Consider the following 27,957-nt stretch of genomic DNA (forward strand, 5'->3'; position numbering starts at 1 on the left):
GCTCACTCTTCCCCATGTTCAATTTATACCCTGAAAAATCCCCAAACTCCCCAAGTATCCGCATTATTTCTGGCATCCCCTCCGCCGGATCCGCCACATATAGTAGCAGATCATCCGTATATAAAGATACCCGGTGTTCTTCTCCTCCCCTAAGTATTCCCCTCCATCTCTTGGAACCTCTCAGCGCTATCGCCAGGGGCTCAATCGCCAGTGCAAACAGTAATGGGGACAGAGGACATCCCTGCCTTGTCCCTCTATGGAGCCGAAAATATGCCGATCCCCGTCCATTCGTGACCACACTCGCCACTGGGGCCCTATACAACAGCTGCACCCATCTAACATACCCCTCTCCAAAACCAAATCTCCTCAACACCTCCCACAGATAATCCCATTCCACTCTATCAAATGCTTTCTCGGCATCCATCGCCACTACTATCTCCGTTTCACCCTCTGGTGGGGCCATCATCATTACCCCAAACAGCCTCCGTATATTCGTGTTCAGCTGTCTCCCCTTCACAAACCCAGTTTGGTCCTCGTGAACCACCCCCGGGACACATTCCTCTATTCTCATTGCCATTACCTTGGCCAGGACCTTGGCATCCACATTTAGGAGGGAAATTGGTCTGTAGGACCCGCATTGTAGCGGATCCTTTTCCTTCTTTAAGAGAAGCGATATCGTTGCTTCAGACATAGTCGGGGGCAGTTGTCCCCTTTCCTTTGCCTCGTTAAAGGTCCTCGTCAGTACCGGGGCGAGCAAGTCCAAATACTTTCTGTAAAATTCAACTGGGAATCCGTCCGGTCCCGGGGCCTTTCCCGTCTGCATGTTCCTAATTCCTTTCACCACTTCTTCTACCGTGATCTGTGCTCCCAGTCCCACCCTTTCCTGCTCTTCCACCTTGGGAATTTCCAGCCGATCCAAAAAATCCATCATTCTCTCCCTCCCATCCGGGGGTTGAGCTTCATACAATGTTTTATAAAATGTCTTGAACACTTCATTCACTCTCTCCGCCCCCCGCTCCATCTCTCCTTCCTCATCCCTCACTCCCCCTATTTCCCTCGCTGCTCCCCTTTTCCTCAATTGGTGTGCCAGCAATCTGCTCGCCTTCTCCCCATATTCATACTGTACACCCTGCGCCTTCCTCCATTGTGCCTCTGCAGTGCCTGTAGTCAGCAAGTCAAATTCCACATGCAGCCTTTGCCTTTCCCTGTACAGTCCCTCCTCCGGTGCTTCCGCATATTGTCTGTCCACCCTCAAAAGTTCTTGCAGCAACCGCTCCCGTTCCTTACTCTCCTGCTTCCCTTTATGTGCCCTTATTGATATCAGCTCCCCCCTAACCACCGCCTTCAACGCCTCCCAGACCACTCCCACCTGAACCTCCCCATTGTCATTGAGTTCCAAGTACTTTTCAATACATCCCCTCACCCTTAGGCACACCCCCTCATCCGCCATTAGTCCCATGTCCATTCTCCAGGGTGGGCGCCCTCCTGTTTCCTCCCCTATCTCCAAGTCTACCCAGTGTGGGGCATGATCCGAAATGGCTATAGCCGTATATTCCGTTCCCCTCACCTTCGGGATCAATGCCCTACCCAACACAAAAAAGTCTATGCGCGAATAGACTTTATGGACATAGGAGAAAAACGAGAACTCCTTACTCCTAGGTCTACTGAATCTCCACGGGTCCACACCTCCCATCTGCTCCATAAAATCCTTAAGCACCTTGGCTGCTGCCAGCCTCCTACCAGTCCTGGACTTCGACCTATCCAGCCTTGGTTCCAACACCGTGTTAAAGTCTCCCCCCATTATCAGCTTTCCCGTCTCTAGGTCCGGGATGCGTCCTAGCATTCGCCTCATAAAGTTGGCATCATCCCAGTTCGGGGCATACACGTTTACCAAAACCACCATCTCTCCCTGTAATTTGCCACTCACCATCACGTATCTGCCCCCGTTATCCACCACTATAGTCTTTGCCTCGAACATTACCCGCTTCCCCACTAATATAGCCACCCCCCTGTTTTTCGCATCCAGCCCCGAATGGAACACCTGCCCCACCCATCCTTTACGCAGCCTAACCTGGTCTATCAGTTTCAGGTGCGTTTCCTGTAACATAACCACATCTGCTTTAAGTTTCTTAAGGTGTGCGAGTACTCGTGCCCTCTTTATCGGCCCGTTGAGCCCTCTCATGTTCCACGTGATCAGCCGAGTTGGGGGGCTTCCCACCCCCCCCCCCCCTTGCCGGTTAGCCATCATCTTTTTCCAGCTTCTCACCCAGTTCCCACGCAGCTGTATCTCCCCCAGGCGGTGCCCCCCCGCCCATCCTCTCCCGTACCCACTCCCCCCTTTCCCCAGCAGCAGCAACCCAGTAATTCCCCCCTCCCACCCCCCACCCCCCCGCTAGACCCCCCGCTAGCGTAATTACTCCCCCCATGTTGCTCCCAGAGGTCAGCAAACTCTGGCTGACCTCGGCTTCCCCCCGTGACCACGGCTCGCACCGTGCGACGCCCCCTCCTTCCTGCTTCTCTATTCCCGCCATAATTATCATAGCGCGGGAACCAAGCCCGCGCCTCTCCCTCGGCCCCGCCTCCCATGGCCAACGCCCCATCTCCTCTCCCTCCCCACCTCCCCCCATCACCACCTGTGGGAGAAAGAAAAGTTACCATACCGCAGGATTAGAACATAAAACCCCTCTTCGCCCCCCCCATTCGCCCCACCACTTTGTCCAAACGTTCTTTTTCATAATCCACTCATTCCAGTTTTTCTTCTACAATAAAAGTCCACGCTTCATCCGCCGTCTCAAAGTAGTGGTGCCTCCCTTGATATGTGACCCACAGTCTTGCCGGTTGCAGCATTCCAAATTTTATCTTCCTTTTGTGAAGTACCGCCTTGGCCCGATTAAAGCTCGCCCTCCTTCTCGCCACCTCCGCACTCCAGTCTTGATAAACGCGGATCACCGCGTTCTCCCATTTACTGCACCGAGTTTTCTTCGCCCATCTAAGGACCATTTCTCTATCCTTAAAACGGAGGAATCTCACCACTATGGCTCTGGGAGTTTCTCCTGCTCTCGGTCCTCGCGCCATCACTCGGTATGCTCCCTCCACCTCCAACGGACCCGTCGGGGCCTCCGCTCCCATTAACGAATGCAGCATCGTGCTCACATATGCCCCGACGTCCGCCCCCTCCACACCTTCAGGAAGGCCAAGAATCCTCAGGTTGTTCCTCCTTGCGTTGTTTTCCAGTGCCTCCAACCTCTCCACACATCGTTTCTGGTGTGCCTCCTGTATCTCCGACTTCACCACCAGGCCCTGTATATCGTTCTCATTCTCGGCTGCTTTCGCCTTCACGACCCGAAGCTCCTGCTCCTGGGTCTTTTGTTCCTCCTTTAGCCCTACGATCGCCTGTAGTATCGGGGCCAACAACTCTTTCTTCATTTCCTTTTTTATCTCCTCCACGCAGCATTTCAAGAACTCTTGTTGTTCAGGGCCCCATATGAAACTGCCACCTTCCGACGCCATCTTGGTTTTTGCTTGCCTTCCTTGCCGTTGTTCCAAAGGATCCGCTGCAATCCGGCCACTTTCCTCTCCTTTTTCCATCCGTGTCCAGGGGGAACACCCTCCTGGTTTACCGCACGGTGTTTTTAGCCGTTAAAATTGCCGTTGGGGCTCCTATCAAGAGCCCAAAAGTCCGTTTCACAGGGAGCTGCCGAAACGTGCGACTCAGCTGGTCATCGCCGCACCCGGAAGTCCCAGTATGATAGAATTTAACCTGCAGTTTGAGAGGGAGAAGTATTACAATTGAATAAAGGTAACTACAAAAACATGAGGGAGGAGCTGGCCAGAGTTGATTGGAAAAAGGAGCCTAGCAGGGAAGACAGTGGAACAGTACATTAGGAATTTTGGGGTTTATTTGGGAGGCACAACAGAAATTCATCCCAAGGAGGAGGAAACATGCTAAGGGGTGGATGAGGCATCCTGACTGACGCGGGAAGTCAAGGACAGCATAAAAGCAAAAGAAAAAGCATACAAAGTGGCGAGTATTAGTGGGAAGCCTTTAAAAGCGAGCAGAGGACAACTAAAAAAGCAATCAGGGGCAGAAGATGAAATATGAGTGTAAGCTAGCTAGTAATATAAAAGAAGATCGCAAGAGATTTTTTTTAATACAGAAAAGGTAAATGATAGGCAAAAATAGTCATTGGACCACTGGAAAATAAGGCAGGGGAAGTAAAAAATAGGAAACAAAGAAATGGCAGAGGAAATGAATAGTTACTTTGCATCAGTCTTCACGGTGGAAGACACCAGTGGGATACCAGAACTTCAGGAGAATCAGGGGGCAGAGGTGAGTGTAGTGGCCAACACTAAGGAGAAAGTTCTGGGGAAACTGAAAGGTCTGAAGGTGGATAAATAATCTGGACCACATAGAACCCAGGGTTCTAAAAGAGATAGCTGAGGAGATTGGAGGCATTGGTGGTGATCCTTCAGGAATCACTGGAGGTAGGGACTGGAAAATGGCAAATGTAACACATCCCTGTTTAAGAAGGAGGGAGGCAGAAGATGAGAAATTATAGGCCGGTTAGCCTGACTTCGGTCATTGATCAGATTTTCGAATCCATTATTAAAGATGAGATCGTGGAGTACTTGGGAGTGCATGAAAAAATAGGACTGAGTCAGCATGGCTTCGTCAAAGGGAGGCCATGTCTGACAAATCTGTTAGAATTTTTTGAGGAGGTAACAAGGAAGTTGGACATAGGAGAACCAGTGATATATTTAGATTTCCAGAAGGCCTTTGAGGAGGCTGTTAAATAGGTTAAGAGCCCATGGTGTTCAGGGTAAGATCCTGGCATGGATAGAGGATTGGCTGACTGGCAGAAGGCAGAGAGTGGGGATAAAGGGGTCTTTTTCAGGATGGCATGCGGTGACTAGTGGTGCGCCTCAGGGGTCAGTGTTGGGACCACAACTTTTCACAATGTACATTAATGATCTGGACGAAGGAACTGAGGTCATTGTTGCTAAGTTTGCAATGATACAAAGCTATGTAGAGGGGCAGGTAGTATTGAGGAAGCAGGCGGGCTGCAGAAGGACTTGGACAGACTAGGAGATTGGGCAAAAAAGTGGCAGATGTGAAAAAGTGTGAGGTTATGCCCTTTGGAAGGGGAAATGGAGGCATAGTCTATTTTCTAAATGCGGAAATGCTTAGGAATTCAGAAGCACAAAGGGACTTGGGAGTCCTTGTTCAAGATTCTCTTAAGGTGGGGCAGCACAGTGGCGCAGTGGGTTAGCCCTGCTGCCTGACGACGTCGAGGTCCCAGGTTCGACTGTCCCAGGGTCACTGTCCGTATGGAGTTTGCACATTCTCCCCGTGTTTGCGTGGATTTCGCCCCCACAACCCAAAAAGATGTGCAGGGTAGGTGGATTGGCCACGCTAAATTGTCCCTTAATTGGAAAAAATGAATTGGGTACACTAAATAAAATTTAAAATTCTCTTAAAGTTAACGTGCAGGTTCAGTCTGCAGTTAGGAAGGCAAATGCAATGTTAGCATTCATGTCGAGATGTAATTCTGAGGCTATATAAGGCTCAGGAGAGACCCCATTTGGAGTATTGTGAGCAGTTTTGGGCCTCGTGTCTAAGGGAAGATGGGCTGGCCTTGGAAAGGGTCCAGAGGAGGTTTGCAAGAATGATCCCTAGAATGAAGAGCTTGTCATATGAGGAGCGGTTCAGGACCCTGGGTCTGTACCCGTTGGAGTTTAGAAGGGTGAGGGGGAGGGCAGCACGGTGGTACAGTGGTTAGCATTGCTGCATACGGCGCTGAGGACCCAGGTTCAAATCCCGGCCGTGGGTCACTGTCCGTGTGGAATTTGCACGTTCTCCCCGTGTCTGTGTGGGTTTCACACCCACAACACAAAGATGTGCAGGATAGGTGGATTGGCCATGCTAAATTGCCCCTTAATTGGAAAAAATAATTGGGTAGTCATAAAAAAAATGTTTTAAAGAAGGGTGAGGGGGATCTTATTGAAACTTACAGGATACTGAGAGGCCTAGATAGAGTGCACGTAGAGAGGATGTTTCCACTGGTAGGAAAAACTAGAACCTGAGGCCACAGCCTCAGACTGAAGGGACGATCCCTTAAAACAGATGAGGAGGAATCTCATCAGCCATAGGGTGGTGAATCTGTGGAACTCTTTGCCGCAGAAGGCTGTGGAGGACAAATCACTGGGTGCCTTTAAAACAGATAGATAGGTTCTTGATTAATAAGGGGATCAGGGGTTATGGGGAGAAGGCAGGAGAATGGGGATGAGAAAATATCAGCCATGATAGAATGGTGGAGCAGACTCGATGGGCTGAATTGTGAAGTAATGGGTTAAGAGACATTCCAATTAGTTGTCTCATTTATGTTAAGTATTCAATAATTGACACTGATATGTACAGAGGCTTCAGGTGACCTTTGTGTCAGATGATGTGAAGATAGAGTTTTGTGCAGAGGCTGTTAAAGTGAAATAAAGGTGTTTGTAAAAAGGAGCAGTACCTTTGACTCTTTATACAACAGCAGCTAAACATCTAACAAATGGTAGCAGAAGATGGTTGCTGTGCAAATGTAAAGGGTTGAAAGATACAACTTTTCCCGACCAAACCAAGAAGTGAGTGAGAAGAGAAAAAAAAAATATGGCTGAACCTAGGATAAAGATGGCCAGATATGACTACCCCCCCTTATTTTATTCATGACCAATGGAGAAGTGCAGTAGTTATGTGGACTAAGGTAACTGCCTTGGGAAAAATAAAACAAGGTATGGCATTGGCTCTTTCTCTACCTCATGACAGTAAAATCCGAAGCAAAGTGTTTTCTGAGCTGGAATTGGAAGAGTTAGACTCAGAAGAAGGTCTGGAGACTCTATTACGTTATGTGGATAAGATTTATAAAAAGGATGACTTGTTACATGCATATGTAGCCATCTGGAATGGCTACTTACAACAAGAAACATGGACATTCGCAAAGCCCAAAGGGAAATATGGCCAATGTAAGATTCAAGCAGGCACAGAGCCTGAATGTATAGAGCAGAGAATCCAGATAGCATCGAAAACACCAGCCGATTAGCATTTTAATGACCCATCTCCGTAAGACAAAGGACTGATACTCAGGTATCCGATACGATTCCAGACATTTCGGCGCCACTCCCCTTAGTAAGGAAGCATGAACAGCAAGGTCAATGCCCTCTTAGGACACGCCCAGCCATCAAGGCACCCACCCCTTTATTGGCTCAGATCGAAGGCAGTGATCGAGAACTGCCCAATTAATTGGGTCCAAACCTGAAGGACCGCCCAAAAGTGCGCAAAACCCCCCAAGGATAAAGAGAGACGCTGCCATGTGTTCGATCTCTTTTGGACCTGGCGCTCTGGCAAAGTCTATCTCCAACTGCAGCACCACGACCAGAAGCAAGTCCAAGTTCAACGCTCGCTACCAGAAGGATGAGTCTAGCTGAACCGCAGTTACTTCTCCAGACCCAGCAGATCCAGATTCGAACAAAGGCCACTGTTCCTCTGACCTAAGCCGGGTGCCTGAAGTTAAGTACATGTTGTCATAGTGTTAGGTGTAATTTAGCTCGTAGTGTTTATGTTGCATGTATAAGTTAATCTTGTGTGTAAATAAAGTATTATTGAACTTGAACTAACTAACTGGTTGTTGGGTCTTTGATCGATATCCGGTTGAACCTTGTGGTGGTATCATTTGATACCTGGCGACTCTGAAAGCAATACAATATCAATATCTAGACAAAAGAAGGGCGACCAAGAAGGACTGCCATATTTATGGAGTAAATATAGCAACATTATTGGCGACCTCTGATGGGACTCGACCCAGAAGTGATTTTGTCACTCTGAGAGAACCCACAAAACGTTTGAATTAGATCCCAATTGGAAAAGTGAAAGAAACCACAAGTGTAAAACCAGTATCAATCAAACCTCCAAGATTCGGAAGTGTGTAGTAATTTGCATGCGTACTAACAGGGATATAAGGTAAATTCGTTAGATTTTGTTGCGTAAAACTTTCGGGAGTTGTGTGAACCGGAAAATAGCTTAAGCCATACCCGCTGTTTGCATCATCGCTTTATTCCCCCCTGCCCCAAATTCACAGTAGAGATACAGAGATTACGGTAGAGATACAGAGATTACGGTAGGAAAAGACATAATCGTAGAAATGGCAATGAAGGCAATGGAACGCCATATGTACCCACAGCAACCCGAGGTCGCAGCAACCAATTGAGCAGAGCAGTGTCCCATATGGGAAGTGGAAATTAGGAAGTACCTAAAGGGGAAAGGATGGCCCCTATGGTCTGAGGTTTGTGCAAATGAAGAGACAGGTCCTGGTAGTATAGGACAAACTTGGTAGGATAAGCTGACCGAGATCCATAAAAAGAGTTTAGGTAAAGTTTGTAAGCCTATGGCAATCGTGTCCTGTTTGGCACAATTGCGAGGCACAGAGGAGGTCGTGAGGATGCTCCGCAGACAGCTTGTAGAGAAAGAGAAGAGTAGTGAGGGAAACGTTAGTGAATGCGAAAAAGTAAATGAGCAACTCTGAGAGCAGCTAGCAGCGAAGGACAAGGAGATGGCTGATGTCAAACGGGCACACCAATCTTGTCCAATGGGGCCTAACTAGTGCTTTATAAAGCTTCAGAAGTACATCCCTGCTTTTATATTCCAAGCCTCTTGAGATAAATTACAACATTGCATTTGCTTTCTTAATTACGGACTCAACCTGCAAGTTTACCTTCAGCGAATCCTGGACTAGAACTCCCAAGTCCCTTTGCACTTCAGCATTATGAATTTTGTCACCATTTAGAAAATAGTCCATGCCTCTATTCTTTTTTCCAAAGTGCAAGACCTCGCAATTGCCCACGTTGAATTTCATCAGCCATTTCTTGGACCACTCTCCTAAACTGTATAAATCTTTATGCAGCCTCCCCACCTCCTCAATACTACCTGCCCCTCCACCTATCTTTGTATCATCGGCAAACTTAGCCAGAATGCCCCCAGTCCTGTCATCTAGATCGTTAATATAGAAAGAGAACAGCTGTGGCCCCAACACTGAACCCTGCGGGACACCACTCGTCACCGGTTGCCATTCCGAAAAATAACCTTTTATCCCAACTCTCTGCCTTCTGCCTGACAGCCAATCATCAATCCATGTTAGTACCTTGCCTCGAATACCATGGGCCCTTATTTTACTCCGCAGTCTCCTGTGAGGCACCTTATCAAAGGCCTTTTGGAAGTCAAGATAGATAACATCCATTGGCTCTCCTTGGTCTAACCTATTTGTTTTCTCTTCAAAGAACTCTAACAGGTTTGTCAGGCATGACCTCCCCTTACTAAATCCATGCTGACTTATCCTAATCTGACCCTGCACTTCCAAGAATTTAGAAATCTCATCATTAACGATGGATTCTAGAATCTTGCCAACAACCGAGGTTAGGCTAATTGGCCTATAATTTTCCATCTTTTTTCTTGTTCCCTTCTTGAACAGGGGGGTTACAACAGCGATTTTCCAATCCTCTGGGACTTTCCCTGACTCCAGTGACTTTTGAAAGATCATAACTAACGCCTCCACTATTTCTTCAGCTATCTCCTTTAGAACTCTAGGATGTAGCCCATCTGGGCCCAGAGATTTATCAATTTTTAGACCTCTTAGTTTCTCTAGCACTTTCTCCTTTGTGTTGGCTACCATATTCAACTCTGCCCCCTGACTCTCCTGAATTGTTGGAATATTACTCATGTCTTCTACTGTGAAGACTGATGCAAAGTACTTATTTAGTTCCTCAGCTATTTCCTTGTCTCCCACCACGAGATTACCAGCGTCATTTTGGAACGGCCCAATGTCTACTTTTGTCTCCCGTTTGTTTTTAATGTATTTAAAGAAACTTTTACTATCATTCCTAATGTTACTGGCTCGCCTACCTTCATATTTGATCCTCTCTTTCCTTATTTCTCTCTTTGTTATCCTGTTTGTTTTTGTAGCCTTCCCAATCTTCTGACTTCCCACTACTCTTTGCCACATTATAGGCTTTCTCTTTTGCTTTGATGCATTCCCTGACTTCCTTTGTCAGCCATGGCTGCCTAATCCCCCTTCTGACAACCTTTCTTTTCTTTGGGATGAACCTCTGTACTGTGTCCTCAATTACTCCCAGAAACTCCTGCCATTGCTGTTCTACTGTCTTTCCCACTAGGCTCTGCTCCCAGTCGATTTTCGTCAGTTCCTCCCTCATGCCCCTGTAGGTACCTTTATTTAACTGCAACACCTTTACATCTGATTCTACCTTCTTTCTTTCAAATTGCAGACTGAATTCTACCATATTATGATCACTGCCTCCTAAGTGTTCCCTTACTTTAAGATCTTTTATCAAGTCTGGCTCATTACATAACACTAAGTCCAGAAAGGCCTGTTCCCTCGTGGGCTCCATCACAAGCTGTTCCAAAAAGCCCTCCTGTGAACATTCAATGAATTCCCTTTCTTTGGGTCCACTGGCAACATTATTTACCCAGTCCACCTGCATATTGAAGTCCCCATGATCACTGTGACCTTGCATTTCTGACATGCCCTTTCTATTTCATGGTGCATTTTGTGCCCCTGATCCTGACCCCTGTTAGGAGGCCTGTACCCATTATAGTTTTTTTGCCTTTGTGGTTCCTCAACTCTACCCACACAGACTCCACATCATCTGACCCTATGTCGTTTAGTGCTATTGATTTAATTTCATTCCTAATTAACAAGGCAACCCTGCCCCCTCTGCCCACCTCTCTGTCTTTTCGATAGGTTGTGAATCCCTGGATGTTTAAATGCCAGTCCTGAACCCCCTGCAACCACGTCTCTGTGATGCCTACCACATCATACCTGCCAGTCACAATCTGGGCCACAAGCTCATCTACCTTGTTCCGTACACTGCGCGCATTTAAATATAGCACCTTTAATTCTCTATTGACCGTCCCTTTTTGTTTACTTAGTGTGGTGGACCTTGGTTTACTGAGCCTTTCCATACACTGTGTCATATTTTGTGAGATGGGAACTCTCCTGAGCTCTGTCTTTTCGTGCTTTTTTGTATTCCTAAGCAGCTACGCTTCCCACTGATTACTTCACCTTTTGGTTCCCTGACTTTCCCTTCCCCCTCAATCTCTAGTTTAAAGTCCTATTGACCACCCTATTTACTCTTTTCGCCAGAACACTGGTCCCAGCTCGGTTCAGGTGGAGACCATCCCAAAGGTATCGGTCCCTCCTGTCTCAAAACTGATGCCAGTGTCCCATGAAAAGGAACCCCTCTTTCCCACACCAATCTTTCAGCCACGTGTTAACTTCCCTTATTCTTGCCTCCCTATGCCAATTTGCACGTGGCTCGGGCAGTAATCCAGAGATTATGACCCTTGAGGACCTGTTTTTTAATTTGAATCCTAGCTCTTTATAATCTCTAAACAGGTGCTCTTTCCTAGACTTGCCTATGTTGTTGGTACCGACATGGACCACAACAACTGGATCCTCCCCCTCCCTCTCCAGTATCCTTTCAAGCCGGTCAGAGATGCCCCGCTCCCTAGCACCGGGCAGGCAACATACCATGCGGGACTCTTTATCCTGCTCACAAAGGATACTATCTATCCCCCTGATAATAGAATCCTCTATAACTACAACTTGCCTATTTACTCCCTCCCCTTGAATGGCCTGCTGAACCATGGTGCCTTGGTCAGTTGACTCATCCTTCCTGCAGCCCTGTTCGCCATCCACACAGGGAGCAAGTGCCTCGTAGCTGTTGGACAGGGTCAAGGGCTGAGGCTCCTGAGTTCCTGACTGCTGGTTCCCTTTACCTGCCTGACTTGCAGTCACACCCTGCTGTCCCTGGCCACTGGCAGGACTACTTACTCTGACAGGTGTGACTGCCTCCTGAAACACAGTGTCCAGGTAAGTCTCCCCCTCCCGGATGTGCCTCAGTGTTTGAAGCTCAGACTCCAGCTCATCAACTCTGAGCCGGAGCTCTTCGAGCAGCCAACACTTGTGGTCGCTGCAGCTCGCAATGGGATCTGCCAGCTCCCACATCAAGCAGCTCAAGCACATCACCTGACCAGCCATCTCTAATTAATTAATTAGTTTAATTTAAATTTCCCCCGTGTCATTGACCTGAATACATTTCCTCAGCCGCTCACACACCCCTTCATCAGCCAAAAGTCCCACATCCAACCTCCAGTGCGGGCGCTGGTTACTGTCTTTACTAACCTGCAGGTCAACCCAGTGCGGAGCATGGTCTGAGATTGTAATCGCCGAGTACCCCGTGTCCACCACCCTAACCAACAAGGCCCTGCTCAAAATAAAGAAATCAATCCGGGAATACGCTTTATGCACGTGTGAGTAGAAGGAGAACTCCTTCACCCTCGGATGCCCAAATCTCCATGGATCCACCGCCCCCCCCCCCCACCCCCGCCCCCATCAGCTCCATGAACCCTCTTAGTTCCTTTGCCGTTACTGGCACCCTGCCCATTTTCGAGCTTGACCGGTCCAAGCCAGGGTCCATAACTGTGTTGAAGTCCCCTCCCATGACCAACCTGTGCAAGTCCAGGTCTGATATCTTCCCCAGCATCCTCTTTATAAACTCCACATCATCCCAATTTGGAGCATACACATTTACTAATACCACCTGCACTCCCTCTAGCTTCCCACTGATCATAATGTACCGACCTCCCACGTCCGAGACTATTCTACCCGCCTCAAACACCACACGCTTATTGATCAGGATCGCGACCCCTTTAGTCTTTGAATCTAGTCCCGAGTGAAAGACCTGACTGACCCAGCCTTTCCTCAGTCTAACCTGGTCCGTAACTCAAAGGTGCGTCTCCAGCAACATTACCACGTCCGCCTTCAATCTCCTAAGATGCGCGAACACACGTGCCCTTTTGACCGGCCCATTTAACCCTCAAACATTCCAGATGATCAGCCTAGTTGGGGGGCTCATTGCGCCCCCCCCACCCCCCGCTGATCAGCCTTCCCCTTTCTAAGGCCCGCCTCCAGCCCATGCTCCGTGCCTCCACCGGTCCATCCCCAGGCAGCCCCCAACCTCCTCTCTGTCCCTCAGCCCAAGTCCCTCCCTCGTCAGCAGAACTTTCACCCCCCTCCCCCCCTAGTAACAACACCCTGTAACCCAACCACTTTACTAAACCAAACATATGCACCCCCCGCCCCCCCCCCCCCACTGCACTTCTGAGAGCTAGCTCGCCCAGCTAGCTTGGTGGCCCCCATCCCCGGCGCCAGAGAGTCTCCCACCTATTGTTCCCTCCCCACCCTTCCCCCCGCTCAATCAAACTCCAACATCAAACAATCCCATACAATTGCCCAACAGAAAAAATCCAAGGTCAAAACAAGCACACCTCCATGCCCCAACAGTGCAAATGAAAACCTTAACTCACTCAGCTCTACCGCTGGTTCCACATCAATGCAAATGACTCACAAACAACTTCCATGAAACGCAAAACGAGAAGCCTTTTACTAAAACAGAAACAAAAGAAAAAACAAAAACATGAACGTTGCAGCCAAGTTCAAAAGCACATCACCTGCCTTTTCTTTTTCGCAAAATCCAACGCGTCCTCAGGCGACTCGAAGTAAAAGTGCTGATCCTCATATGTGACCCAGAGATGGGCTGGGTATAACAGACCAAACTTCACCTTTTCATAAAAAGGATCAACCTGATCTGGTTGAAGCCTGCTCTGCTCCTGGCCACCTCTACACTCAGGTCTGGTAAACCCGCAGGATGCTATTGTCCCATTTACAGCTCTGTGTCTGCTTGGCCCGCTGTAGAATGCGCTATTTATCCGAGAACCTGTGGAATCTCACCACCATTGCCCTCGGGGGGGTCTCCCATTCACGGCTTCCTCGCGAGTGCTCTGGGAGCCCTGTCCACCTCCAAGGGCCGGGAGAATGCCCCATCCCCCAGCAGCTTCACAAACATGTCTGCGATGTCTGCCCCAGCGTCCGTTCCTTCGGATCCCTCCGGGAGCCCGAAGATCCTTAGGTTCTGCCGGCGGGACCTATTTTCTAGGTCCTCCACCTTCTCCAGGAACTTCTTCTGCTGGTCCCTCAGCATCCCCACCACCAGCTCCACCACAGTCTGATGTTCCTCCTGCTCAGCCAGCGCCTTCTCCACCTTCTGGATCGCCTGATCCTGGGCGTCCAATCTGTGCTCCAACCGCTCAATTGACTCTTTTATTGGGTCCAAGCAGTCCCGTTTCTGCGTAGCAAAACCTTCCTGAATGACTTGCATCAGCTGCTCCATAGACTGCTGGGTCGACAAGCCAGAGGTACTAACCTCCGCCATGCTGTCTTCTGTTGCAGCTACAGCCCAAGCCTTCTCTATCTTTTTGTTTCTGCCCTTGCGAACACTTCTAGTCCTCCTCTCCATGCACCAAAGTGGGAATTCAAACGGAATGCATCCGTTTTACAATTCAAGTCCGGTAGAAAAACGGGGAAAAGGTCCAAAAGTCCGACCAGGGCGGGAGCCATCAAATGTGCGACTTACTCCTTCATAGCCGCCACCGGAAGTCCATTGAGTCACTCTGTTGACCCAGATATTCTACACTGCCGTCTTGTCTCAATGCATAAGACAGGCATTTGGAGTGTGTCGCTTGTTTCAGACAGGAGGGCACTATAATAGGCAAATTGGGATCCTGCGACGTGCATCGAACTTTAGGACCCAGATCACAATTTTGAAGTGCAAAGGAGTGAACCTCCTTCCCTTCCACACCCAACACCAGGCCTGTCACTCCAGATTCACATCAATGTGGTTGACTCTTAATTGCCCTCTGAATTTGCTGAGCAAGCCACTCAGCTCAAGGACAGTTAGGTTTGGGCAATTAATGCTGCGCTTGCCAGTGACTCCTGCATTCCAGGAAAGAATAAGGGAAAACACCTTGCCAATTTCACTTCCTTTATTTGTAAGTTTCTATCATTTCAAATAAGAAATCTTTGAGTCTTATATCCTCATAATTGTGCTCAGAATAATCAATTCTATTTCCTGTAACAAGCAACTACAGGTGTTATCTCAATCTCTGAATATCATTGATTGTTGTTCCAGCCTTAGGATAATAGCAGAATGAGGTTTTATCTTAGCATGCAGTTTGATCACATCAATTTATGCAAAGAAACATTTAATCAAATTGTCTCCTTTTTGAAAGCAAAAATTTTAGCACCATTCATTCTGGGGATGGACCCCTCTCAATGGGAACAATCAAACAAGAAAGATAAATTCCCCCAACTAACACAATGGCATTTCAAGATTGCTTTTACAAATGGATTTCAAACATTCTTTAAATATTTTTATAGCCGATAAATTAGCTGAAGTAATCTTTTCAGATGGACTTCAAAACGGTGTTGCTGAAGTTTCACATGCATTGGTGTGTCGGGCAGGATTTCCTTGTTTCGATCTGATAAATAAGAAACAAGTTAGATATTACGTTCCTCAAGCAAAAACATGCTTAGATCACATTAGTTCAGATAAAGTAAAAAACAACTTTTTAGTGGACAAAGTATAAGTTCCACTACATTATTTTCTCAATTCTGCATTGACTGTTTTTAATGAGTTTCAGTGGCTTTCTTGACATATTTTTGAAGTAGCTGCATCCCATTTTTAAAATAAAAGGCATAGTATCTAATTAACACTGACCATATATGGTGTGAGAAAAAACTGGAATGCACTGCCTGGAAGTGTGGTCGAGGCAGGTTCATTCGAGGCATTCAAGAGGGCATTGGATGATGATATGAATGTGCTAGGGTAGGGGGGAAAAGCAGAAGAATGACACTAAGGCAGAAAGCTCATTTGTACAGCCGGTGTAGACATAATGGGCCAAATGGCCTTCTTCTGCTCCATCACAATTGTGTGATTCTGTGACAACATTTATAGTTAACCGATAGTTAACTACTAAATATCTTGCAGATTATTAAGGACGTGATTCAGCAAACCGTGTGTGATGGGAATATTAGGTGAATGCACGCGAGCCCCAAATTGGGGGCTCCACCCAGCGCAATCTGGATCTTGCCCAGCTAAATAAGCCTAAAATATAATTTAAACACCTGGACGCTGAACTCATCCAGCTCCTGGGACTTAGTTTTAAGTCTGCTGAATCGCACCCTACTATTCGGTTTGAAAAAAAAGTATCAATACCTTTGGAATTCTCATCAGGCTAATCTTTTAATTATTTGATCTGTTGCTGATCAAAGCTGTTGCTTTGTCTCAGTTCTCAATTTTTGGCTTGTAACTATGACTTTATGAGTGCATTTTGAGTACACTTGACAATTTAGAACCTGAAAGTATAAACTGTTTCAACTTTGTGATTTCTAACTCATGAAGCCCAGATCTTCCACGGAGCGACAATCACCATGGGTTACCACTCTGTTTGAAAATAGATTCAATTCCACATTTATTGCTGGGTCCTCAAACCCCGGCGCCTCTAGACACATGGAGAATAATGTTTGCACTTTTAGAAAGGGAACACAACACTAGCATTTGCGGGGGAGGGGAGAGAGAAATAGGACATGTCTACTAACTGCCTTATGGTAAGCTCAAATTTCAGTGTGAATATATATATTTTTAAAATGTTTTTATTGGTTTTCACATTTTATGTTACGGTATGCTAAATTACAAGTTGTATAACCGCACATAATACATAGCAAAAACAACAAAGGAAAGATTAAAATTACAAAAGAGAAAAGCCAAAGAGAGAAAAAGAAAACAGAAACAAATAAAGATCATTATATACATTTACAAGTACTTCACTCCCCTCCCTCTGTGGCCGTGGTCCCCCTTTGGCCAATTTGCCTCTGTTGTACTCCCCTGTGTGACCCGAGCCTTTATTAACTGCCGTATTTTTGTTGTGCATTCTGTTTTTTTGTGTGCCCTTGGGCCGTCCCCTGCGGTTTAGTCACTTGTCCCTCACAATCTTTTTTGTGAGCCTTCGTGCCCCTTTCCCTTCTTTCTCCTCCCCCACCATTTCCTTTTCCTTATGTTCCGTGGCTTGTCCGTGTCTACCCCCTCCCTCCACGCTCTACTGGTTGCTGGTTACGAACAGGTCGTGGAACAAGTTGGTGACATCCTGTGGAAGCCCTCTTCTGATTCCCGGATGGAAAATTTTATCTTCTTCAGTTGGAGGAATTCTGACAGTTCGGATAGCCAATCTGCAGCTTTGGGTGGTGCTGCCGATGCCAGCTGAGCAGGATTCTTCAGCAGGCAATGTGGGATGCAAAGGTTAGGGCGTCGGCCTCCCTCCCCATTGAGAGTTCTGGCTGGTCTGAGACCCCGAAGAATGTCATATTTGGGCATAACTCCACCCTCCCCCAAAACATTGGTCATTGCCTCAAGGAAGGTTGTCCAGTACCCGACAAGTCTGGGGCATGCCCAGATCAAGTGGGTGTGGTTGGTGAGTCACCCTGGCACTGTTCACATTTGTCCTCCACCTCCGGGAAGAACCTGTTCATTTGGGTTCTGTGCACCACCTTTAGCTGCAATAGACTCAGCCTTGCGCATGTGGAGGTGAAGTTCACCCTGTGCAGTTCTTCGACCCAGAGTTCCCTCCCCTACTTCTATGCCTACTTCTTCCTCCCATTTTTCCCTTCTCTCATCCAGGGGGAGTGTACCTCCTCCAACAGTCGCTCGGCCATGTCCCCACAATCCCCCTTCCCTAGGTTACCTGCAACAGTTCCTCAACTAGCGAATGTCCTGGTATCTGGGGTATGTCACCATTTTCCTACGGAGGAAGTCTTTGGACCTGTATGTGTCTCAGTTTGTTCTTTGGGTGCTGGAACCTCTCCGTATGTTCCTCCAGCGTTGCTAGTCTGCAATCTGTGTACATGTCTCTAACCCTCATTGTCCCCTTGTCCTGTCTCCACCTTTTGAAGATGGCGTCCATTGTTGCGGGCGTCAACCTGTGGTTGTTACAGATGGTGGACATTTCAGTCAGGCCAAAGTGCTGCCTCATTTGAGACCACTTTCGGAGCGTGCCTCCTTTTGTACTTGGTCGGAGGGGATGGAAGTGCTGTCGTGACTAGGGCTCTGAGGGATGTCCCTATGTAGGAACTCACCTCCACCCTCACCCATTCTGCTCCCAGTTCCTTCACCGATCCCCTCATTTTCTGCTGTGGCTGCCCAGTGGTAGTAGGTTTGGGAAGGTCAGGCATCCATGTTTCTTCCCTTTGTAGGACCCTGTTTTGTTGGAATCTCGGGTTCTTCACCCCCTCCTCCTCCCCTCCTCACCCCCCCCCCCCCCACACGCACAAACACCATGGTTAGTTTGTCTACCGTGTTAGAACATAGAACATTGCAGCGCAGTACAGGCCCTTCGGCCCTCGATGTTGCGCCGACCTGTGAAACCACTCTAAAGCCCATCTACACTATTCCCTTATCGTCCATATGTCTATCCAATGACCATTTGAATGCCCTTAGTGTTGGCGAGTCCACTACTGTTGCAGGCAGGGCATTCCACGCCCTTACTGCTCTCTGAGTAAAGAACCTACCTCTGACATCTGTCTTACATCTATCTCCCCTCAATTTAAAGCTATGTCCCCTCGTTCGAGACATCACCATCCGAGGAAAAAGTCTCTTACTGTCCACCCTATCCAATCCTCTGATCATCTTGTATGCCTCAATTAAATCACCTCTTAACCTTCTTCTCTCTAACAAAAACAGCCTCAAGTCCCTCAGCCTTTCCTCATAAGATCTTCCCTCCATACCAGGCAACATTCTGGTAAATCTCCTCTGCACCCTTTCCAATGCTTCCATATCCTTCCGATAATGCGGTGAACAGAATTGCACGCAATACTCCAAATGCGGCCGCACCAGAGTTTTGTACAGCTGCAACATGACCTCATGGCTCCGAAACTCAATCCCTCTACCAATAAAAGCTAACACACCGTACACCTTCTTAACAACCCTCTCAACCTGGGTGGCAACTTTCAGGGATCCATGTACATGGACACCGAGATCTCTCTGCTCATCCACACTGCCAAGAATCTTACCATTAGCCCAGTACTCTGTCTTCCTGTTATTCCTTCCAAAATGAATCACCTCACACTTTTCTGCATTTAACTCCATTTGCTACCTCTCAGCCCAGCGCTGCAGCTTATCTATGTCCCTCTGTAACTTGTAACATCCTTCCGCACTGTCCACAACTCCACCGGCTTTAGTGTAATCTGCAAATTTACTCACCCATCCTTCTACTCCCTCCTCCAGGTCATTTATAAAAATGACAAAAAGCAGTGGCCCCAAAACAGATCCTTGTGGTACACCACTAGTAACTGGACTCCAGTCTGAACATTTCCCATGAACCACCACCCTTTGTCTTCTTCCAGCTAGCCAATTTCTGATCCAAACTGCTAAATCACCCTGAATCCCATGCCTCCGTATTTTCTGCAGTAGCCTACCGTGGGGAACCTTATCAAACGCTTTGCTGAAATCCATATACACCACATCAACTGCTTTACCCTCATCCACCTGTTTGGTCACCTTCTCAAAGAACTCAATAAGGTTTGTGAGGCACGACCTACCCTTCACAAAACCGTGTTGACTATCTCTAATCAAATTATTCCTTTCCAGATGATTATACCTCCTATCTCTTATAAACCTTTCCAAGATTTTGCCCACAACAGAAGTAAGGCTCACTGGTCTATAGTTACTGGGGTTGTTTCTACTCCCCTTCTTGAACAAGGGAACAACATTTGCTATCCTCCAGTCTTCTGGCACTATTCCTGTAGACAAAGATGACTTGAAGATCAAAGCCAAAGGCTTGGAGATGTAGATCGTGAGGGAACTGAGCAGGAAGAGGAACCTTAGCAGTATGTTCATTTTGCTCATCTGCACTCTCCCTGCCAGTGAGAGTGGGTGTGTGCCCCACCTCTGCAGATCCCTTTTGACTTCCTCCACCAGACTCGTCAGGTTCCATTTGTGGATCCGTTCCCAGTCATGGGCTGTTTGGATCCCCAGGTAGCGGAATTTGGTTTGGGCTTGTTTGAACGGTAGTCCCTCCAGTTCCGTCCCTTCTCCTTGTGGGTTCACCAGGAAGATTTCACTTTAGCTCAGGTTGGGTTTGCAGCTCAAGAAGCCTCTGAACTCCTTCAGGAGCTTCATGATCTCTTCCATGCTGGCTTTGGGGTTTGAGAGGTAGAGGATAAGGGGAGCATTTCGCGAACAGTGACCACAATTCAGTAAGTTTTAAAGTGCTGGTGGACAAGGATGAGAGTGGTCCTAGGGTGAATATGCTAAATTGGGGGAAGGCTAATTATAACAATATTGGGCAGGAACTGAAGAACCTATATATTGGGGACGGATGTTTGAAGGTAAATCAACATCTGATATGTGGGAGGCTTTCAAGTGTCAGTTGAAAGGAATTCAGGACCGACATGTTCCTGTGAGGAAGAAGGATAAATACGGCAAATTTCGGGAACCTTGGATAACGAGAGATATTGTAGGCCTCATCAAAAAGAAAAAGGAGGCATTTGTCAGGGCTAGAAGGCTGGGAAGAGACAAAGCCTGTGTGGAATATAAGGAAAGTAGGAAGGAACTTAAGCAAGGAGTCAAGAGAGCTAGAAGGGGTCACGAAAAGTCATTGGCAAATCGGGTTAAAGAAAGTCCCAAGGCTTTTTACACGTACATAAAAAGCAAGAGGGTAGCCAGGGAAAGGGTTGGCCCACTGAAGGGTAGGCAAGGGAATCTATGTGTAGAGCCAGAGGAAATGGGCGAGGTACTAAATGAATACTTTGCATCAGTATTCACCAAAGAGAAGGAATTGGTGGATATTGAGTCTGGAGAAGGGTGTGTAGATAGCCTGGGTCACATTGAGATCCAAAAAGACGAGGTGTTGGGCGTCTTGAAAAATATTAAAGTAGATAAGTCCCCAGGGCCTGATGGGATCTACCCCAGCATACTGAAGGAGGCTAGAGAGGAAATTGCTGAGGCCTTGACAGAAATCTTTGGATCCTCACTGTCTTCATGTGATGTCCCAGAGGACTGGTGAATAGCCAATGTTGTTCCTTTGTTTAAGAAGGTTAGCAAAGATAATCCGGTGAGCCTTATGTCAGTGGTAGGGAAATTACTGGAGAGAATTCTTCGAGACAGGATCTCCTCCCATTTGGAAGCAAATGGACGTATTAATGATAGGCAACATTGTTTTGTGAAGGGGAGATCGTGTCTCACTAACTTGATAGAGTTTTTCGAAGAGGTCACAAAGAAGATTGATGCAGGTAGGGCAGTGGATGTTGTCTGTATGGACTTCAGTAAGGCCTTTGACAAGGTCCCTCATGGTAGACTAATACAAAAGGTGAAGTCACATGGGATCAGGGGTGAGCTGGCAAGGTGGATACAGAACTGGCTAGGTCATAGAAGACAGAGAGTAGCAATGGAAAGGTGCTTTTCTAATTGGAGGGCTGTGACTAGTGGTGTTCTGCAGGGATCAGTGCTGGGACCTTTGCTGTTCGTAGTATATATAAATGATTTGGAGGAAAATGTAACTGGTCTGATTAGTAAGTTTGCAGACAACACAAACGTTGGTGGAATTGCGGATAGCGATTAGGACTGTCAGAGGATACAGCAGGATTTAGATCGTTTGGAGACTTGGGCGGAGAGAGGGCAGATGGAGTTTAATTCGGACAAATGTGAGGTAATGCATTTTGGAAGGTCTAATGCAGGTAGGGAATATACAGTAAATGGTAGAACCCTCAAGAGTATTGAAAGTCAGAGAGACGTAGGTGTACAGGTCCACAGGTCACTGAAAGGGGCAACACAGGTGGAGAAGGTAGTCAAGAAGGCATACGGCATGTTTGCCTTCATTGGCCGGGGCATTGAGTATAAGAATTGGCAAGTCATATTGCAGCTGTATAGAACCTTGGTTAGGCCACACTTGGAGTATAGTGTTCAATTCTGGTCGCCACACTACCAGAAGGATGTAGAGGCTTTAGAGAGGGTGCAGAAGAGATTTACCAGAATGTTGCCTGGTATGGAGGGCATTAGCTATGAGGAGCGGTTGAATAAACTCGGTTTGTTCTCACTGGAACGAAGGAGGTTGAGGGGCGACCTGATAGAGGTCTACAAAATTATGAGGGGCATAGACAGAGTGGATAGTCAGAGGCTTTTCCCCGGGGTAGAGGGGTCAATTACTAGGGGGCATAGGTTTAAGGTGAGAGGGGCAAGGTTTAGAGTAGATGTACGAGGCAAGTTTTTTACGCAGAGGGTTGTGGGTGCCTGGAGCTCGCTACCGGAGGAGGTGGTGGAAGCAGGGACGATAGTGACATTTAAGGGGCATCTTGACAAATACATAGGAATAGAGGGATACGGACCCAGGAAGTGTAGAAGATTGTAGTTTAGTCGGGCAGCATGGTCGGCACGGGCTTGGAGGGCCGAAGGGCCTGTTCCTGTGCTGTACATTTCTTTGTTCTTTGTTCTTTGTTAGCTGCCTTCCCTTGACAAAGTCCGTCTGGTCCTCCGTGACCACCTCTGGTACGCAGCTCTGGTACTCAGTCTAGCCAGGGTTTTGCCAGAATCTTTGCATCGACATTGAGTAGCGAGATGGGCTTGTAGGACCCGCACTGGGTTGGGTTTTTGTCCTTCTTGGGTATCAGCGATATTGAGGCTCGTGCTAGTGTTGGCAATAGGGAGCCCCTTACCTGTGAATCTGCGAGCATCTCCCGCAAGTGTGGGGTCAGTGCTGTCACAAATGTTTTGTAGACATCCCCCCAGATTCAATCTGGCTCTGATGTCTTCCCAGCCTGCAAGGAGTTAACTCTCCATGACCTCTTCCAATTCTAATGGTGGTGGTATGTATTAGGGGTCATGTGGGACTGTGAAGCCGTGATGCTATTGGCTGACAGATCCCGGGTTCTGGTTGGCTGCTGACTCCTGGCTCCGCCCTGAAGGCGGAGTATAAGAACCCGAGCTTCTCCCCGCCGCTTCATTCTGTTGCTGAACTGCAAGTCCCCACAAGTCTCGCTTAATAAAGCCTGAATCGACTTCATCACTTCTCGTCTCTCTCGTAAGTCATTGTGCGCTACAATTTATTAAGTGAGCTTAAAAGACTATGGAGCTCCGGATCGCCCCGGAATGCCTGCGGATCAGCCCCCACGCAGCGAACTCGGCAGCAGTATTTAAACACTGGCAAGCATGTTTTGAAGGCTACCTCCGAACGGCCCCCGGCCGGATCACAGAAGACCAGAAAATGCAGGTCCTGCATTCGAGGTTAGGCCCGGAAATTTACCCTCTCATAGAAGACGCAGAGGATTTCCCGACGGCGCTCGCATTACTGAAGGGCATCTACGTTCGGCCCGTAAACCAGGTCTGAACCAGCGCCACCAACTCGCAACGAGACGGCAAAGTCCCGGAGAATCGCTAGAAGAATTCTACGCCGCGCTGCTAATTTTGGGACGGGGCTGCAGCTGCCCGCCGGTGAACGCGATCGAACACACGGACATGCTAATTCGCGATGCTTTTGTGGCAGGTATGAACTCTCCCCAAATCCGCCAAAGACTTTTAGAAAGAGAGTCGCTAGGACTCTCAGAGGCACGGGCCCTTGCAGCTTCCCTAGATGTGGCCTCGCAAAACGCCCGCGCCTACGGCCCCGACCGCGCAGCAGCCCCTTGGGCTACGTGGACCCCCGTCGCGACAAACCCCCCCCTCGCAGGCTTGCGCGGTTAAAGCGCCAGACCATCCCAGGGGGACCCGCTGCTATTTCTGCGGGCAAGCGAAACACCCCCGGCAGCGCTGCCCGGCCCGCGCAGCTATTTGTAAAAGCTGCGGCAAGAAGGGCCATTACGCGGCAGTGTGCCGGTCCCGGGGGGTCGCCGCAATACCCGGAGAAGAACGAGCCCAGCATATCCCAAACGCTCCCCAGCGCCCCATGTGCGACCCGCGGGTGCCGCCATTTTGGGTCCCGGGCACCACGAGGGGAGGATGGGCGCCGCCATCTTGTGACCCCCCAGCCACGTGCGATTCATGGACGCCACCATCTTGGTTGACAACAAAGGACCCCAGCATCGACGGCTCCACGGGGTCCGCAGAAGACGCCGCGACACTACTACCACGACTGGCTTCGGTGACTCTGGATCAATCATGGCCCCGAACGCTCCAGACGACGACAACAACGGTGCTGATCAACGGACACGAGACAACATGCCTGATCGACTCCGGGAGCACTGAAAGTTTTATTCACCCAGACACGGTAAGACGCTGTTTTCTGACAATCCATCAAAGCACGCAAAAGATTTCACTAGCTGCAGGATCCCACTCCGTAGAGATCAAAGGGTTCTGCATCGCGAACCTAACAGTGCAAGGGAGGGAGTTTAAGAACTACAGGCTCTACGTCCTTCCCCAACTCTGCGCGCCCACATTACTGGGATTAGATTTCCAGTGTAACCTGCAGAGCCTAACATTTCAATTCGGCGGCCCAATACCCCCACTTACTATTTGCGGCCTCGCAACTCTCAAGGTTGAACCGCCGCCCTTGTTTGCAAACCTCACCCCGGATTGCAAACCCGTCGCCACTAGGAGCAGACGGTACAGCGCCCAGGACCGGATATTTATTCGGTCTGAAGTCCAGCGGTTGCTGAAGGAAGGCATAATCCAGGCCAGCAATAGTCCCTGGAGAGCCCAGGTGGTAGTAGTAAAGACCGGGGAGAAGCAAAGGATGGTCGTAGACTATAGTCAGACCATCAACAGGTACACGCAGCTAGATGCGTACCCTCTCCCCCGCATATCCGACATGGTAAATCGGATTGCCCAGTATAAGGTTTTCTCCACCGTGGACCTCAAGTCCGCCTACCACCAGCTCCCCATCCGCCCAGGTGACCGCAAGTACACAGCCTTCGAGGCAGACGGGCGTCTATACCACTTCCTAAGGGTCCCATTTGGTGTCACAAACGGGGTCTCGGTCTTCCAACGGGAGATGGACCGAATGGTTGACCAGCACGGGTTGCAGGCCACGTTCCCGTATCTCGACAACGTAACCATCAACGGCCATGATCAGCAGGACCACGACGCCAACCTCCAAAAATTGCTCCAGACCGCTAATGCCCTGAACCTCACATACAACGAGGAAAAGTGCGTTTTTAGCACAAACCGGTTGGCCATCCTGGGAAACGTAGTGTGCAATGGGATAATAGGCCCCGACCCCGAACGCATGCGCCCTCTTATGGAATTTCCCCTCCCCCACTGCTCCAAAGCCCTGAAACATTGCCTGGGTTTCTTTTCATATTACGCCCAGTGGGTCCCCCAGTATGCAGACAAGGCCCGCCCGCTAATACAGTCCACTACCTTCCCCCTGTCGACAGAGGCTCGCCAGGCCTTCAGCCGCATCAAAGCGGATATCGCAAAGGCCACGATGCGCGCCATCGACGAGTCCCTCCCCTTCCAGGTCGAGAGCGACGCATCCGACGTAGCTCTGGCGGCCACCCTTAACCAAGCAGGCAGACCCGTGGCCTTTTTCTCCCGGACCCTCCACGCCTCAGAAATCCGCCACTCCTCAGTGGAAAAGGAAGCCCAAGACATAGTGGAAGCTGTGCAACATTGGAGGCATTACCTGGCCGGCAGGAGATTCACTCTCCTCACCGACCAACGGTCGGTAGCCTTCATGTTTGATAATGCACAGCGGGGCAAAATTAAAAATGACAAGATCTTAAGGTGGAGGCTCGAGCTCTCCACCTTCAACTATGAGATCTTGTACCGTCCCGGAAAGCTGAACGAGCCGTCCGATGCCCTATCCCGCGGCACATGTGCCAACGCACAAATAGACCACCTCCAAGCCCTCCACGAGGACCTCTGCCATCTGGGGGTCACTCGATTCTACCATTTCGTTAAGTCCCGCAACCTCCCCTACTCTGTGGAGGAGGTCCGTACAGTCACCAGGAACTGCCACATCTGCGCAGAGTGCAAACCGCACTTTTTCAGGCCGGATAGAGCGCACCTGATCAAGGCTTCCCGCCCCTTTGAACGCCTCAGTTTGGATTTCAAAGGGCCCCTCCCCTCCACTGACCGCAACGCATACTTCCTGAACGTGGTGGACGAGTACTCTCGTTTCCCCTTCGCCATCCCCTGCCCCGATATGACAGCGGCCACAGTCATTAAAGCCCTTGGCACCATATTCACACTGTTCGGTTGCCCCGCGCAATGATATATACATCCATAGCGCCAGGGGGTCCTCCTTCATGAGTGACGAGCTGCGCCAGTTCCTGCTCAGCAAGGGCATAGCCTCGAGCAGGACGACCAGCTACAAACCCCGGGGGAACGGGCAAGTAGAGAGGGAGAACGGCACGGTCTGGAAGACTGTCCTGCTGGCCCTACGGTCCAGGGATCTCCCAGTTTCCCGGTGGCAGGAGGTACTCCCGGATGCTCTCCACTCCATCCGGTCGCTGCTGGTGACTAACCAAACGCCTCATGAGCGCCTCCTTGTCTTCCCCAGGAAGTCCTCCTCCGGAACGTCGCTGCCGACCTGGCTGGCGGCCCCAGGACCCATCTTGCTCCGGAAACATGTGCGGGCGCACAAATCGGACCCGTTGGTCGAGAGGGTTCACCTTCTCCACGCGAACCCGCAGTACGCCTACGTGGCGTACCCTGACGGCCGACAGGACACGGTCTCCCTGCGGGACCTGGCGCCCGCCGGCAACACACACACACACCCCCGACACCAACCATCCCCTCCCTGTCACCGGCGCACCCCGCGACCGCCCCCTTCCCGGGGGGATCGGTCCTCCTCCCGTGCCCGCCCGAGTGAAACAGGAACAAACACCGAAACACTCCTGGAGACGACAACGCCTGAACAAGCACCTGCACCACCACCGGGGCTGAGGCGATCGACGAGGAAGACCTGACCGCCCGCTCGACTCGTGGCATCCGCGTGACACCAAGAATGTTGTATTGTAACAAAAAAAAAATTTTTTTCTTGCTAATATTGTAAATAGTTTCACAAACTTGTACATAGGCCAGTGTAGGGCTAAAACTGTAGTAACATGTCCGAAATTCTCCTTCCAGAGCCAGCCTTGTAAACCCCTACCACCATGCGAACCACCACCCCGCCGGGTTCCTTTTTAACAAGGGGTGAATGTGGTGGTATGTATTAGGGGTCATGTGGGACTGTGAAGCCGTGATGCTATTGGCTGACAGATCCCGGGTCCTGGTTGGCTGCTGACTCCTGGCTCCGCCCTGAAGGCGGAGTATAAGAACCCGAACTTCTCCCCGCCGCTTCATTCTGTTGCTGAACTGCTGGGGACAAGTCTCACTTAATAAAGCCTGAATCGACTTCATCACTTCTCGTCTCTCTCGTAAGTCATTGTGCGCTACACAGGCCCCATCTCCTATCATGCCCCTGACTGGCATGTCCAGTTCATCGAGGAATTGCTTCATACCGAGACCCCCTTGGGGTCTCGGAGGTGTACAGTCCGTAGTAGAAGGTCTCAAGGGCCTCGTTGACCTTTTCTGGTGTGCGACTAGCCTGCCGCTGTTGTCCCTAACCAGCCCTATTTCCCTTGTGGCTGCCTGTTTTCTCAGCTAGTGAGCCAGCAGACGGCTGCCTTTATCTCCATGTTCATAAAAAGCCCCTGTGCCTGGTGGAGCTGGTGCATTGCTTTACTTGTGGAGAGCAGGTTAAAGTTAATTTGTAGTTTCTTCCTCTTGGCCAGTAACTCTATGGTCGTGGAGTACTACTGGTCCACCTGAGGACCTGAGGAAGGAGCAGCGCTCCGAAAGCTAGTGACATCGAAACAAACCTGTTGGACTTTAACCTGGTGCTGTAAGACTTCTTACTGTGCTCACCCCAGTCCAACGCCGGCATCTCCACATCATGTCCACCTAACAGTATGGAATCAACCAGTTGCTGCCTAGGTGGCCGATCTTCCCTATTTCTTGTATGGAATAATTTCTTGCCTTGGTTGCAATAATTCTTCCCCTTATCACTGCCTTCAGCACCTCCCAGAATGTGGAGGGTGACAC

At 49.2% G+C, this 27,957-nt stretch overlaps 1 protein-coding gene and 1 long non-coding RNA gene across 3 annotated transcripts in view; one reads left to right on the forward strand and one right to left on the reverse strand.

Moving 5' to 3' along the window:
• The window catches only part of LOC140405555 (uncharacterized), a 120,642-nt gene that overhangs the window by 80,964 nt on the left and 11,721 nt on the right, over positions 1 to 27,957 (forward strand). The gene's annotated exons all lie outside the window — the stretch shown is intronic.
• The window catches only part of LOC140405554 (ectonucleotide pyrophosphatase/phosphodiesterase family member 7-like), a 132,749-nt gene continuing 119,706 nt past the window's right edge, over positions 14,915 to 27,957 (reverse strand). Inside the window, exon 6 of the mRNA XM_072494116.1 lies at positions 14,915 to 15,427. Coding sequence (XP_072350217.1) covers positions 15,364 to 15,427 — 64 coding nt within the window. The 3' untranslated portion in view covers positions 14,915 to 15,363. The remainder of the gene's footprint in view (positions 15,428 to 27,957) is intronic.

Source organism: Scyliorhinus torazame, unplaced genomic scaffold (genome assembly GCF_047496885.1).
Source record: "Scyliorhinus torazame isolate Kashiwa2021f unplaced genomic scaffold, sScyTor2.1 scaffold_51, whole genome shotgun sequence".
Lineage (NCBI taxonomy): Eukaryota > Metazoa > Chordata > Chondrichthyes > Carcharhiniformes > Scyliorhinidae > Scyliorhinus > Scyliorhinus torazame.